Below are 16020 nucleotides of genomic sequence, written 5' to 3'. Positions count from 1 at the left end.
GGGAACACAGGAGGGAAGCAGGGTCGAAAAGAGAAATGGCTCTGGGTCACAGAACGCCCTGGGTCTACACACTAGACTCTCCTCAAGACAAAAACAAGTGAGGTTTCCTCTCTCTGCCTCTTCCACACATTAGGCATTTTGAACTTGAACTATGAAAGCAGGCGGTGACACGCACTTTGATTTACCAAGCACTTCTGAGCAGAGCTGGAGCTGGCCTCTTGCCTTCCAGAAGTAAGTGTGCCTCACACAGAGACCAGCCCCTGGCCTGAACTCACTCTGCAGGCATGTCCTCTGTGCTGGAACTCTGACACACGGTGGGCCACTGCTGGTCTAAACCAGGTGAGTCTGGGCGGCATTCCAAGGCTGCAATACACACTCGGTCTAGGGCCTTCTCTGCCCTTCACCCACTTCCAGCTAGGCTTGTTGGGTGGTCCCGCCAACCCTTTTACATAGTCACTCTCTCCCTGCCACCACTGCATGTGCCCCCAGTGCCAGGCCCCTGAGAACCCTGAGAGGTCTTTGAGAACTTGGCCTGTGTCTGAATGCTGAGAACTTCTGAAGCCCAGAGCTATACCCACTGTGAGTCCCTGCCTGTGGCTGATGACGACTCTGGGCCAGCCTTCCATTTCCAGCATGGATGCTCAACTTTCCCACTTCATCTCTTTCAAACCCAGATTCTCCTCAATGCCAAGACCCAATTTCACAGCTGTGACAGAGTTTATCTTTGAAGGCTTCTCCATTTTTGAATGGCACTCCAGACTCATCCTCTTTGTCGTCTTTTTGGCCTTATACCTGTTGACCCTTGCCAGCAATGCTCTCATCTTGACAGCTATCCGCCTCAACCGTCAACTTCACACACCCATGTACTTCTTCCTGAGTGTGCTGTCCATTTCCGAAACCTGTTATACACTGGCCATCATCCCCCGAATGCTATCCAGTCTCCTCAGCCCCCGACGAGCCATCTCCATTCGAGAATGTGCCACCCAGCTCTTCTTCTATCTCTCTTTTGGTGTCAACAACTGCTTTCTGCTCACAGCCATGGGGTATGACCGCTATGTGGCCATTTGCAACCCACTACGGTATTCAGTCATCATGGGCAAAAGGACCTGCATGCAACTGGCAAGTGGATCGTGCAGCATCGGCCTGAGCACAGCCATCATTCAAGCGTCATCTGTGTTCAGCCTGCCCTTCTGTGATGCGAACATCATCTCCCACTTCTTCTGTGACGTCCGGCCCCTGATGAAGCTCGCCTGTGCTGACACTACCATGAAAGAATTTGTCACTCTGTTCATCAGTCTCTGCGTCCTTGTCCTGCCCATGGTCTTGATCTTTATCTCCTATGTCCTAATTGTCACCACCATCCTCAAGATTGCCTCTGCTGAAGGTCGGAAAAAGGCCTTTGCCACCTGTGCCTCCCACCTCACTGTTGTCATTGTCCACTATGGCTGTACCTCCTTCATCTACCTAAAACCCAAATCCCAGAACTCCCTGCAGGACAGACTCATCTCCGTGACCTACACCGTCATTACCCCGCTACTAAACCCCGTCATCTACAGCCTGAGGAACAAGGAGGTCAAGGATGCCTTGCTCAGAGCACTGGGCAGGAAGCCACTCTCTTAGCGGCTGGTCAGTCTCGGTAATGATAAAACAAAAGGAGTTTGGTGAGTTGTCACAGTGAAAGAGCCAGTCAGATAAAAGACGGTATGAGGGCACCAGGTACCTGATGTGGGAAGCACCTGGGAATGACAGAGATACGGTGAAACAGGAAGGAAAAGATTAATGAGACAAGGGATCAGTGGATTTTCCAGAACTTGTAGATGGGTTGACCAAGCTTGATGAAAATCGAACAAGGCAGAGCATATTCAGGTGCTGTATTATGTTAGATATCATTTTGTTACTCTAGGAATTAAGTGCAGGTGGGAAGAATATGATATCTGATCACAGGAATTTATGTAATCTGAACCTGGTCTCAGCATGAAAATCAGGAAGTTTCTGAAACAAAATCAGGAGTTTCACTAAAATAACAAGGTCTCCAATATTTACAAGTAACACATCCTATAACACAACTTTTAAAAATTCATTCCATGTATTTACCTTGTGCCTATTACTATGTGTATGACCCCCAGACAGCTGTGTCAGACACAGGCTCTGACAGTCAGCTTACAAACTGGCCGAGAAGCATTCATTTTGAGCAACATGAGCAAATACCATAAAAATTGCTTCCTGGACATCTGAGAATTGCAAAAGAGCCCCGGTCTTTCATACTGCATCCCCTTCCCTGATACCCTAGAGAGGATAATGGACCCGGCTGCTGCTCTGCCTGGATCTCTGCTGGGCTGGCATGCCCATCCCTGCTGATGTGAATACCGGCGTGCCAACTACTCATAGCAACCCTCTGCTCTCAGGAATTGCCATAGGCTGAAAGGGGCTTTCTTAGAGGTGATACATACTCCGCCCAACCCCTCACAAGGGGCAGTTCACAGCCAACGCCTGCATGACACAGAAGGTACAAAAGGCCACTCACCTTGCCTCAAGACAGGACCAATATGGATTCAGAGTCCTCCTTTAGCTCAGACTGAAGTTAGCCACCAACTGAGACCAGAGCTCAGCTTGGCTCTTCCCCATCCCATCCTGCTTCTCCCTTTTCTCAGTCACTCGCACCCAGGTCCCTGCTCCAGGCTCTGCTCCGGGACACTGGGCCCAAGCCAGCGGCATCTGTGAGGCAGTCACTCAGGCTCCGATCTTCGACCGTTCTCTCGGCATCTGCTGCACCTACAACAGGGCCCAGTACAGAAAGGCTCATCAATAACTATTTATTAAGTGAAAGAGGGAAGAAGGGAAGGAAGACATCTGCAGGCAGCTAAAATACAATTAGCAAGAGTAGGCAGCTCTTTTCTCTTTTCCTTTTATTATTTTATTACTTTCGGGTTGTTTGCCTCCTTTCGTGACATCCCTTCTGATACATCTATTGAATGCATCCTAGACAGCAGGCATTTATTTAAGCACTCTACTCATTTAATCTTCACTATAAATCTATGAGGTATTTTATTAAACTTATTTTACAGATGAGAAACCTGAGGCCTGAAAAGATTAATTCCTCAAGGACATATAACTAGTACGTAGCAGAGCTAGGGCTTAAAAATAGGCTATCCAGCCCCCGAGCCTGTAGTTGGCATTTTAAACTCATGATTGTTACATTAACCAGCTTTCTCCTTTTTAATAACCAAAGAGAAGAATGAGTACCATACATTGCGGATTTACACAATGCTCAAATCCTATCAGAATGTCCTTGTTCTTGGAAATCAGTCTGAAGTTCAGACATTATGTATTGTAATATGCTTTTTCCTCAAATATATTGCAGATCCTTTCTCCACTCAGCACTGCTCCAAAGGTGAAAGGAGAAAGGGGGTCCCCAGTGGCCCCTGGGGAATGACAGGGCACAGGGCCCCTCAGTACTGACCTCTGTACCTCTCCTTTCCCTGACCTGCTTCCAGGAGCTGATGGCCTGAAGTAGAAGCACCTTAAATAGTGTGATACTGTAGGAGCACAGCCTTTGGGGCCGGACAGGCATGTGGCCCAATCTTAGCATGTGTCCCAGGGAATGTTACCTAATCTCTCCGGCCTTTGTTTCCTATCCGCTGACGGTACCAACCCCCAGGGAAACTGTCCGGCATCAAAAAATGTTATGGGCATAGGTTTGCATGGCGCATAAGAAGCAGTGATAGGAGTTAACACCTACTTTACCCCATCCCCATCCCCTCACCGCCCTCTAGGCCACTCTGAGGTCAACATCAAGGCACCCTTGGTAAGGACTCAGCCCTTAGTTCTCATTCATACAGTGAGCTCCCTCTTTCCAGGAGGAAACTATTCAACTATTTTTGCACGTACTATAATTCACTTAAAAGCACCAATTACTAAATTCTGTAAATGGCTTCCCCTTGTAGCCTCTGATGCCATGTTTCAATAAAAGGACTACTTTTTTGACCACTACTTTCAATAAAAGGACTACTTTGACTACTCTGCCAGGGTCTTCAAGACTTACTTCCTGGATACACCTGCCAGGTGTTAACAAACCACTCGGCCGCCTCTGCATTCCAACCCCAGGCTCGCTTCCCCACCACTGGCCGTCCAGTTACTTCTCACAGCACCATTCCCTCTTCTCTCCTGGTTACCTCAGAGTCACTGCAAGGAGTCCCAGGGTTCGTGTGTGCATCAATTGTCATATGCAGGCTGAATACTTACAGATACATGTCCAACTATTTCTGAATGTACCATAATTCACTTGAAAGCACCAGTTACTAAATTCATGGTTCTCTTTTCCAGAATTTTTCTGTCAATACTACTACTATTATCCAATTATTATCAAGCTGAAGGTCCACAAAATATTTTGAAATTAAGAACTTTTCACATGCAAAAACATTTGGAGACACCAGCTCTATGTGACAAGGGTAGGGTGGGGAACAGTGTGAGAGTAGATATAACTTCACTGCTAATGGACTGAATTGTGTCCCTCCAAATTCATATGTTGAAGCAATAACCCCCAATGTGATGTTATCTGGAGATGGAGCTTTTGGAAGGTAATTAGGTTCAGACAAGGACATGAGAGTGGGGTCCTCAAGATGGGATTAGGGCCCTTGAAGATGAGACTCTAGAGAGTACTCTCTTGCTCTCTCTCTACCATATGAGGATGTAGACAAAGCAAATATCTGCCATCCAGAAAGAGAGCTCTCACCAAGAAATGAATCTTCCAGCACCTTGATCTTGGATTCCCAGCCTCCAGGACTGAGAAATAAATACATGACGGTAAAGCTACCCATTCTATGGTATTTTGTTACAGCAGCCTGAACTAAGACATTCAGGAACAATGCTGACCTCACGTCTGTTGGGAGCCCTCCTCAGGGCTTTGAGAGATTCTCATTGGCAATTCTAACGTATCATTAGGAGAACTAGACCTGAGATCTCAAAACTAATGTGAATGCCGTCAATGAACTTTAGTAAGAACCACTTGGGCCCGTCCCCCAAATAAAGCGGTCTGCAGAACCGAGGGAGTTTATAGCAGGCTCCCTGGGCTGTTTTGCCAGCTTTGCTCCTACAGTCACCCCATCTCTTCATTTCTGTCTAGCACCAAATTCGAATGGATTTACTGTTGATGGCAGAGCATGCTCCTCATAATCACACAGTAAAATGGGGATCATGCCACTGACTTCATAGGGTCATTTGGAGGACTGAGACAAATATGCGTTAAAGTGCTTAGTCAATATTAGTTGATTCTGTAGCTGAATACTTCTTCTTTTCCCCAGGCACCACGCTGTTACACCATCTCCCCAGTGCCCCATTTCCAAAATCTTTCTAATTTGTCCCAAAGTGATGGCATCATAAAGCATTTTGCTCCTCTACTCCTTTCCTGCTGAGATCCCATAGCCAATTATATATAATGATGAACTACTGATATAGAGATCGTTTTGTTCAACTTACCTGTCACAACAGGAAGCTATGGATATTTGAATCATTAGGGAGTTGGCACGAATCAATCTGATCAGAGTTGTTTATGAAATAATTGGCTCTTTCCTCTTCCTTGATCTATGCATTGATTCAGTTCCAAGCCCGACTGATTCACCTCAAATGTCTCTCACCTGTCCCTCCTTTTTGGGCCACTGTACTTCTCTAGATCCATCCAAACTGATCTCTGGCCTGACCTATTACATCAACAATCTAGCTGAACTGCCTGCCTGTCTTGCCAATGGGTTTTGGCCCCGGGACAAGTTCACTATGGGTTCAGTGAGACCAAAAAATGACATGGCATATTCTTGGGGTGAAAGGACTTATACCCAACTTTATTCCCATGGTGGCAGGTCAATCACTAGACTCTCATCCACTCAGAGAAAGTCTGCATGTAGCAAGCTGGTCTCTGCCTCTGGGCCTCTCTGCCCCACAGTCATGTCAGTCCCTGTCTTCAGCACTGAAGCCACTTGTCTCTGCTCTCCTGCAGCCTTGCAGCCTTGCAGCCATGCAGCAGCCGTGTGGCCATGCCACCTATTGCCCAGACCACTGGGCAGAGCTCTTTATATAGAGAGTCAATAACAACGTATTGCCCATACGTGGGTGGTGAGTAACCCGACCAGGACCAGGTGAGAATCCTGGCCATAGGAACCTGCAGTTTCTCCACACCCAGTCTTACTTTACCTACAGTATTTTTTCTGTAATCGACCTGAGTTTAATCAAGGCCCATCCCTCCCCTGTCCCACTTACATATGTTTATTATAATTGTATATCATCTACAACTAAATGGTGAGCTCCTCAAAGGCTGATGAAGCATCTCATTTGTTTCTGTATTCCCAGAAACTAGCGTGGAGCCTGGCACATGCTCAAGGCTTGAAGAATGAACAGGCACAGATAAGCACCACATGTTAAAGCTTCAAAAAATGCTAAGAAACAGTAAACTGACTCATGGAAAGTCTTCAGGGGAAAGTAAATTTGGAATTGGGTTTTGACAGACTAGTACAAGTTTGCCAAATGGAAAAGAGAAGGTAATTCTGGGTAAAGACAACAGAATGTTCGAAGGTTCATCTCTGTCCCCTAGCCTCCAAGACAGGACTCTTAGGTCTAAAGAGACAATCCTTCCAATTCTGAATGCCACAGGGCAGAAAGGCAGCACGAACTGCCTTCTGCAGAACCGTGGCCATATTCAATTACTTTTATTCCAAAGAGAAAACCAGATTCTTAAACTGGGTAGACTTCCTGCCTCTCTAAGGAAAAGGGCCTGAACTTCCTGAGCTCCGAGGTGACATGGTTCTAAGGTTGAACTGCCTAGATCTGGAAACTATGGGTTTCCAAGGCACATCTGTAAGGAAGCACAAGGTATTCATTCAAACAAGTAAAGTTCAATGAAATAAACCAATTTTCTTTAATGCTGTTCCTACATGAAGCAAAAAGTTTCCCCAGGCTCCCAAAATGCTAACCCTGGATTTAGGTAAATAAGCGCCACGCATAATGAGGCCCCCTGGTACCTGCCGTCTGCAGGCCGCCTGCCCCAGGCTGTCTCCCAGGGTGTCTTTAGGGAGTGAGCTCCGGGCACCGCAAAGGCTGCTCCCTGGAGAGCATCTCCTCTGGCTTTGAAGACTTCCATGCGGAAGGGCTGCAAGGATGCCTGCAGCTCCCAAACCTCCCCTCATTCCTGCTGGGGCGTGTTTATCTGTGGCCTGCTTGGCCTCGGCCCGCCCTCAGCCCTCCTGATCACCCAGCTCTTCCCCTGCCCCTGCACACTGTGGCCAAGGGGGCCTGACATTTCCGTCTTCACTCCTCCACTGTCTCCATCCCAGCTCTCCGTTGTGCCTCCGCAGTAGGCAGACACGTAAGTGTTCTTTAGAAAAGGCAATGACATAGGGCTTATTGCCCATGGGCTCACTTTAATTTATTGTAGTAGAATGGGACTTATCACAGCTGAAGGAGGTCTTCATAAGATTGTGTCTGCTCTTCCTTCCTTTGATATCCTTGGAAGAATTAGAGGCTCCCAAGGGTGGAGGATGCTAACCGGCTCATTGCAGCCATTCTTCTACCTTAAGACAGACTTCAGCCAGATCAGATGACACTCTGGCCCAGAATTTCTTAATAGGAACCCTATCGGTATTCGGAACAGGACACTCCTTTCTTGGGCAGGCCCATCATATGTGCTGCGGACATTTAGCATCATTAGTTGCTAGCAGCACCTGTGTCCATCATGTCACCAATCAAAGCTCTGACATACATTTCTGATTTCACAGTAGAGCAGCCAGACCACCCCATGGCTGTACCACTGCTAGTTTATGCCCAGAGGCCTCCCAGAAGATAAATCAATGTCTGTACCCACATACTTTAGTGTGGAATGCCTTTCCCTATTGGGAAATATTTTCTTTCACAGCTTCACTCTTTTAGCATTCTTAGCATAAATGACTAACATCCGGCCACCAACTTCTTACAACTAAATTTTTATAAACTTGAAGGAGGTCTCCATGCCTACTAACCTTCATCACTCATGTGATTACTTTATGGAAAAAGTCTTTTTTTCTGAATATGCATATGCAAATCAGAATATAATTTAAACATCCTACAGGAGCTTACTGCCTAAAAAGACAAAAATGTGGAATATTACATAAATTGGATTGAGTCCCATCATTCAACAAAATGATGTCCTTTATATAACTGTTGTTTACATTTAGGGCTTGCTTTTGCTTTAGATGAAGACACTTCAATTTGCTGCATCCTCCCTAGTATAATTGTTTACCTCTGCAAAGTAGGCGTATGCCTACTCACAAAGTTATATGGGCTGTGAATTTGCCTTTTAGTTAAGGAAGGTGAATATGTAGCAGTTTACAATATACATGGGTCAGTGCTGTGAACTGTCAGCAGACTTCCATCATTCAGCAGCAGTAGGGAGAGGATGGTCTTGGTTAAGCTTCCAGTTTTTCCTTCTCGGAGACAAGATGAACCTTTCTCAGTTTGTTTTGTGTCCACTTCCTCAAACATGTGCAAGGGGATGATTCATAGTCTTGAGAAAGAATTCTCCAGTCAATCCCTCAACAAACTGTTTTCAGGCACCAAATTCATGCATAGTCCTGAGCTAGTGAAATACACAGACGTAAAGGTACAGTCACAGGGTGGGTGAGAGGAGAAAGCGGCACTGACGGGCGTAGACAACAATCCCAATACACATGAGAACAGAGGAGCGCAGCATCATTGATGGGGTACTGAACACTTGCATTATTTGTCCTTGAAAACTGGAGATTTAAATAAGAGAAAGGAGGAAGGGCATTCCAGATGTTAAGGAGGAAGACAGGGTGAAGTGAGAATGTACGTGGTTATGCTGTGGGAAAAATACTTATATGATTCTGGGATGCATATCAAATTGTAATAGATGGCCAGAGAGTAAAAATATTTTACGTAAAGTAAGCCTAGGGATTAACTTAAATCCACTGGGAAGTGTATCCTCCAGGTTTACAGCTGAGAACTAAGTTCAGTCAATTTTAGAATTGTGCTTAAACTGCTTCCCTGAAATTATTTCCCTTCTATTCTTCTACATTTCAGATTTAGTGGCCACTCAATGAAGAAAGAGAACCATACTCTCATAACAGAGTTTGTTTTCCAGGGTTTCTCCAGCTTTCATGAGCACCAGCTCACCCTTTTTGGGGTGTTCCTTGCGTTGTACATCTTGACCCTAGCAGGCAATGGCATCATCGTGACTATTATCCGAGTTGACCGTCACCTCCACACCCCCATGTACTTCTTCCTGAGCATGCTGTCCACTTCGGAGACTGTTTACACACTGGTCATTCTCCCAAGGATGCTGTCCAGCCTCATAAATATGAGCCAGCCCATCTCATTGGCAGGTTGTGCTACACAGATGTTCTTTTTTGTAACCTTTGGCATCACTAATTGCTTCCTGCTCACAGCAATGGGATATGACCGCTACATAGCCATCTGCAACCCCCTGAGATACACAATTATTATGAACAAGAGGGTGCGTGTGCAGCTGGTATGGGGGGCCTGCAGCATTGGTCTGATTGTAGCCATGACACAAGTGACAGCTGTATTCAGGTTACCTTTTTGTGCTACAAAGGTGGCCCATTTCTTCTGTGACATCAGACCTGTGATGAAGCTCTCCTGCATCGACACCACTGTTAATGAAATTCTGACTTTGATCATCAGTGTTTTGGTGCTTGTTGTACCCATGGGCCTGATTTTCATCTCCTACGTCCTCATCATCTCTGCCATCCTTAAGATTGCTTCAGCTGAGGGCCGGAAGAAGGCCTTTGCCACCTGCGCCTCCCACCTCACGGTGGTCATCGTCCACTATGGCTGTGCCTCCATTGCCTACCTCAAGCCCAAGTCAGAGAACTCCCGGGATCAGGACCAGCTGATCTCAGTGACCTACACCGTCATCACCCCCCTGCTGAACCCCGTGGTGTACACCCTGAGGAACAAGGAGGTCAGGGATGCCCTGTGCAGGGCCACCAGCAGGAAGCTTTCCTGACAACAGGGGGGTGTTCTCCTGAGGCATTTACATCCACTTTGGACAGAAATGTGAAGAGTAGAGGCACCTACCCCTGGATCCCGGAGACCTATCCCACGAGGAGGGGGCAGACAGGAAGAACAGCAGCTTCCAAATCAGAGTCTAAAAGCTTTAAATAAAGCCCCTGAATGAAGCACTGGCCCTGTTTTTGCGGGTCAAAGACCGACAAGGACAGGATTTGTCTGAAAAAGGGGTAAGGTAATAGTGTGAGCCAAGGATTCTTCATTCACCTCTGGCTTCCTAGCAGCTCTCCACCTAACAAAGGCAACAAAAAGGAAAATCAGATTCCAGGGCATACATTTTTCCCTCTAATTCCTTCCTTCCTGCTTAAGAGCAAGAGGAGTTCTCAAACTGGAGTCCTTGTTGGAATCTTTATAAAGGACATAACAAGTAATGTATGACTGTGTGGACAAGGAGAACGGCCTCGAGGTGGGATAGCCTAGGGGAAATAGATTTCCTACCCTACCTGCCTTAATTCATCCTAGTTTCCAGCAAAACTGCTCATTAAAGACAGTGACCACAGGCAGTTTAATCAGAGATCCTGACAATTCCAGACGTTGTCAGTCATGATGGCAGCCCTTTGAGGGCACATGCCAAGATCCTTCTGGGTCAGTTCGGCTGCTGTTAATTCAGAAAGCATGTAATGGGTAACAGCGAAGAACTGGGCTGTGTGTTGGGTCCTGGGGAAAGAAAGATTAAAAAACAAACAAACCCTTATTTCCCGACTTCAAGCAGCTCAAAATCTAGTGGCAAAGCCAAACATTTAAAAGTACGGTTTCCATTCTTTCTAAGTGGCATATACACAAAAGACCAAAGGAGAATGGGGGGGAGGGGAGGAAGAGGAAGAGAAATCTGCTGGAGATATCGGGGAGTCTCAGAGGAGGTCATCTGTAATCTGGTTTGGTTTTGAAAACACTTATAGGAGGTTGTCGAATGGACAAGTTGTTAGAAGAAAAGAATTCCAAAGAGAAGAGAATATATTCACAGGTATGAAAGCAAGAGGAATGGTGAGGAAATTAAAAGTGATTCAGCACACTGACTCCAAGGTCCAAGGGCAGGAAATGGGGATAAAGCCAGAAGGGCAGGCGGGGTTAGACTGTGAATGCCTTGTATAGTGAACTTAAAAAATTTTGGCTTTGACTTTTAAACAGTGAGAATTACCCAAGATTCAGAAAAAGCAGGATTCAGTTTATGCGGTGTCTGTGTGAACTCTTGGTACCCTTATAACCTGAATAAGACAATGAGAGAGAGAGAGTGTGGAACACAGGAGGGCCAAGGAGTAGCACCTAGATGGAGTTCAAGGTTCAAATGAGTGCTCAGGGAAGGAGAATGAGGACTTGCTGTTGAGTCAATGACTAGGCTAAACTCATCTGAATGGTCTACAGCATCACCCCAAATTCAGGAAAAGTATGATTCTGCTTATGAGGCACCTGTGTGAATTCTTGGCATCCTCTTCATCCTTACTTTCTCCATCGAGACTAAGAAGTTGTATGGATCTATAGACCCTTGGGGGCCCCAGGGCCCCAGGACAGACCTGTCATTAAATTAAATTAAAGGGCGGGCCCATTACTTGGAAAAGCCTTCCAAAGAAGATGCAGAGACCCAAACAGAACATATTGTGCTCTCCAGACATAACAGAACTACCAGTCCTCCTCTCAGGGTTAATAGAAGCAATGGCAAAAAAAATCAAACTATATCTAAACTTCTGTAAGAACAAAAAATGGCTAAAAGTAATTAAGAGAAGTTGTTTCTGCCAAAGAAAAAATTGAATTGTTAAAAGCAAAGTAATACAGGCAAAGGGTTTGACAGTCATTCAATAAACATCCATGGAGTCTTCACTACACGCCACATATTGTGCTCAACATGGAAAGTATCAAAATCAACTCTGCATGTTCCCTGAACAAAGAAGTTCTCAGGCTTGCAGGGAGACGGGCTTATGCAAACTCACCATAATGCAATGTGATAGAGAAATGGACAAAGCGTATTTAATATTTAGACAAAGATGGAAGCCTTGGGATATCTTTTTTTTGATCTACATAAAGCTGAATCTCATCAAGCTAAGAAAGGGCTCTGCATGCTGAAATTCAGTGATATAAATGTGTGTTACCTGGGCAATAAAGCTTGTGTAATCTATGTGGGGCCACCTCCTAGGGCCGAGGACTGTGCGGCTCCTGGCAGGCATCACGTAGAATACCTTACCACTGTGGACTTCTAGACCATTTATCACCCAGCTTTTTCAGAAATCTTGTTTGAACAGAACAGCTTCACAGACATGATGGAATTAGATGTTTTCAATAGCCCTTCTCGTCCCATGAGGGGCTGGCCACAGAATTTGTTCTGACCCGAGCAGTCACAGCATCTCACAGAATATTTAACTGGATTAAACCACCACACAGGAATCCTTCCCATTCCCCAGGATTATTTTGTTCACCAGTCATGCTCAGTATCACTTCATGGCAAACGCCTCTCCCACAATGTGTTCCTTTGCCACAAGACACTTTCCCAACCACGATCTCCCTAGGCCCTTAGAACAGCCCTGGGAGGAGCGCATGGATAAAGCTTTCTATCACACAAACAAGGCTGAGATAGAAAAAGGGAAAGCGGAACCGGAATTGACACTAGTTGGCTGGCATTTTCTGTTTACCAAGATATATCGCCACCCAAGGGCAACTTAGTAGGGATAGTGATGTACTTAGCTTGAGAAACCAAGCTAAGGAAAATTCAAATTCCTCAGGACCTCAAACTTCCCAAATAAAATAAAACGCCATCCCTGAATCTTTTCCAAGAGAGAAGAATCTGTACCTTTTACAAAAGGGCCACCTGGGACCCTCACTCTAGCCAGTGGACACATCAGAGGAAAAACACCTCCAGCAGCAGTTCAAGCTATAGTCTTATTCATGTAGAACCAGATAAGATTTTATGTAATATGACTATTTATTTTCTCCAATATTAAAGCAAATCAGAAAAAAATCTTTTAGAGTTCCAAAAGCTAACCTAGCCCTTACTTAAAGGAATTACATCCAGTGCTAGGTGATAGGAGTAGTGGTGAGTCATGCTAAATTTACTGCCTCTAGACACAAATACATACATACAGTTATATATGTATATATACATAAAAGATATTTGGCAGACTGTTAAGTGCTAAATGAGAACTTTAAACAGGTAACAGGAACAAAGAGGTGAGAAAGATTCAGCTCTAACTAAAGGTTTTAAATTATAAATAGGGAAATCAAATTCAGATCTTGGCCAGTCCCCCAGTTCCCTTCTCCCCAACCACATGTCACACCCTAATGGCAGCTAAGGGTGACACCGTGTAGAAGAGAAACTTCAGGTGTCTGCTGCGGTCCACAGCTCTCTTGCATGGAAGAAAACTTCCAGAAGCCTAAACTGTAAATTTGGTAAGAAACTCAATTCCACCTCTAAAGAAAAATAAGTATTCTTCATTCTCAACCTTGCTGAGCAAATCCTATTTATTTAACCAAATCTACTTCCCTTAAAGGGAACTTTTTTTTTTTGAGAATTCTGGGATCTCACAGTGGACTTTGGTTTGGAGTCCATTTTCACCAGTCCCACACTGCAGCAACATGAGGAATAGGAAGACATGACATCAGGACACTGGATTCAAGCCCTGGTTCTCTATCTTATTTGTTCTGCATTTGTGGTTGACTCACTAAAATTTTCTGACTCTCAACTTCACAAGGTCTTGTGGGTGAATCATTAATCACCATCCCAGCTCAGGGAAGTGAGGAGAAAGGAAACGTCTTTAGGATGAAAGTAAACTATGAGATGAAATGGAGAGGCAGGAGAGAATATTTAAATACTTTTCTGACTCATTTCTCTATCCTTTCACTTGATTTATGATCTTTCGATTTTGTATGCAGACTCTACACTTTCTCTTACTGGGCAATTTTAGCTAAATTTCTTATTTCCTTTTTTACCCCATCTGCTTTCTTTTTATCTTTGGATCCCTTTCACCCATTTTTCCCAACCCCTTAATCCCCAGCTCTGGCAACCACCAAAATGTCCTCTGTATCTCTGAGCCCTTTATTGTTAAGATTCCACATATAAGACAATCATACGTAACTGTCTTTGACTTATTTCACTTAGGTCTATCTATATTGCCACAAATGGCAAGATTTCATCTTTTTTTATGTTTGAATAATATTCTATTATACAAATATGTGTAAGTAGATTAGATATAGATAGATAGATAGATAGATAGATAGATAGATAGATAGATAGATAGATAGATAGATAGATAGATGATAGATAATAGACAAACACCACAATTTCTTTAACCACTTATCCATCAATGGACACAGGTTGTTTCTACCTTGGCTATTGTAAATAATGCTACAGTGAACATGGGGTGCATATATCTTTTTTGAATTAGCACTTTCACTTTCTTGGATAAATATCCAGCAGTAGAATTGCTGGACTAAATGGTAGGCCTATTTTTAATTTTTGAGAAACTTCCATACTGGTGTCCACTTTAGTTATATTTTACATTCCCAGCAACAGTGCACAAGGGTTCCCTTTACTCTACATCCTCTCACCAATGTTATTTCTTGTCTTTTTGACAACAACCACTTTAACAGGTATGAGATGGCATCTATTGTGGTTTTGATTTGCATTTTCCTGATGATTAATTATGATGAGCATCTTTCATGAACCTGTTGGCCATCTGTATATTTTCTGTGGAAAAATGTTTATTGAGAACTTCTGCCCATTTTTAATGAGTTTTTTAAATTGGGTTGAGTTCTTTATATATTTTGATTATTAGTCCCTTATTAGATACAGTTTACAAGTATTTTTCCCATTCAGTAGATTGTCTTTTCATTTTGTTGATAGTTTCCTTTGCTATACACAAGCTTTTTAGTATAATATAGCCCCATTTATTTATTTTTGTTTTAGTTTATTTTACTTTTGATGTCAGATTCAAAAAATTACTCCCAGGACCTAAATCAGAGAACTTAACAATTGTTTCCTTCTAAGAGCTTTATGGTTTCAGGTCTTAAGTCACTTTGAGTTAATTTTTGTGTAAAGTATAAAATAATGGTCAACTTTCATTATTTTGCATGCAGCTGTCCAGTTTTGCCAACACCAATTATTGAAGAGACCACCCTTTCCACGCTGTATAACCTTGGCTCCTTTGTAGTAAATTAACTGACCATATAATTGTGAGTTTATTTTTGGGCTCTATATTCTGTTCTCTTGATCTATATATCTGTTTTTATGCCAATACCATACTAATTTAACTACAAGAGTTTTGTAAATAGAGTTTGAAATCAGGGTGCATGATGCCTTTTATTTTGTTTTAGTTTTGGCTATTTGTGTTTTTTGTGGTTCCATACAGATTTTAGGATTATTTGTTCTATTTATTTGAAAAATGCCATTGAAATTTTGATAGGTATTGCATTTGATTCTGTAATTGCTTTGGGCAATATGGACATTTAAACAATACTGATGCATCCAATCCATGAACATGGCATGTCTTTCCATTTATTTTTGTCTCTTCAATTTCTTTAATTAATGTCTTGTATTTTCCCATATACACGTTTTTCACCTCCTTTGTTAAATTTATTTCTAGGTATTCTATTCTTTCCAATGCAATTGTAAATGGGACTGTTTTCTTAACTTATCTTTGGTGATAGCTCTTTATTAGTGTAAAAAAATGCAACAGATTTTTGCATATTGATTTTGTATCCTAACACCTTACTGAATTCATTTCTTAGTTCTAATAGTTTTTTGGTGGAGTCTTCAGGACTTGCTATGTGTACTATCATGTCACCTGCAAATAGTGGCAGCTTTACTTCTTTTCCAGTTGGAATGCCTTTATTTCTTTTTCTGGACTAATTGCTCGGCTAGAACTGCTAATATTATGTTGAACAGAAGTGGTAAGTGGGCATCCTTGTCTTGCTCCTGATCTTATCAGAAAGTCTTTCAGCTTTTCACTACTGAGTAAGATGCAGCCG

At 43.6% G+C, this 16020-nt stretch overlaps 2 protein-coding genes across 2 annotated transcripts; both read left to right on the top strand.

Annotated features, from left to right (window-relative positions):
- Nucleotides 1–275: 275 nt before the first annotated feature.
- LOC118930760 (olfactory receptor 10J4) lies at nt 276–1620 on the top strand. The gene has a single exon (XM_036922667.2). The coding sequence runs from the start codon at nt 601–603 to the stop codon at nt 1618–1620; it is 1020 nt and encodes a 339-aa protein (XP_036778562.2). The 5' UTR covers nt 276–600.
- Nucleotides 1621–8849: 7229 nt separating this feature from the next.
- On the top strand, nt 8850–10006 carry LOC118930762 (olfactory receptor 10J1). The gene has a single exon (XM_036922668.2). The coding sequence runs from the start codon at nt 9077–9079 to the stop codon at nt 10004–10006; it is 930 nt and encodes a 309-aa protein (XP_036778563.2). The 5' UTR covers nt 8850–9076.
- The last annotated feature ends 6014 nt before the right edge of the window (nt 10007–16020 follow it).

The sequence above is a fragment of the Manis pentadactyla genome, chromosome 19, assembly GCF_030020395.1.
Source record: "Manis pentadactyla isolate mManPen7 chromosome 19, mManPen7.hap1, whole genome shotgun sequence".
Taxonomy (NCBI): domain Eukaryota; kingdom Metazoa; phylum Chordata; class Mammalia; order Pholidota; family Manidae; genus Manis; species Manis pentadactyla.
The sequence above is the reverse complement of the archived record's forward strand: the minus strand, read 5'-3'. Positions and strand labels throughout refer to the sequence as shown.

Bases quoted from the DNA above. Each gene is read 5' to 3' on its own strand.
- LOC118930760 (XM_036922667.2), top strand. From the start codon at position 601: ATGACGACTCTGGGCCAGCCTTCCATTTCCAGCATGGATGCTCAACTT.
- LOC118930762 (XM_036922668.2), top strand. From the start codon at position 9,077: ATGAAGAAAGAGAACCATACTCTCATAACAGAGTTTGTTTTCCAGGGT.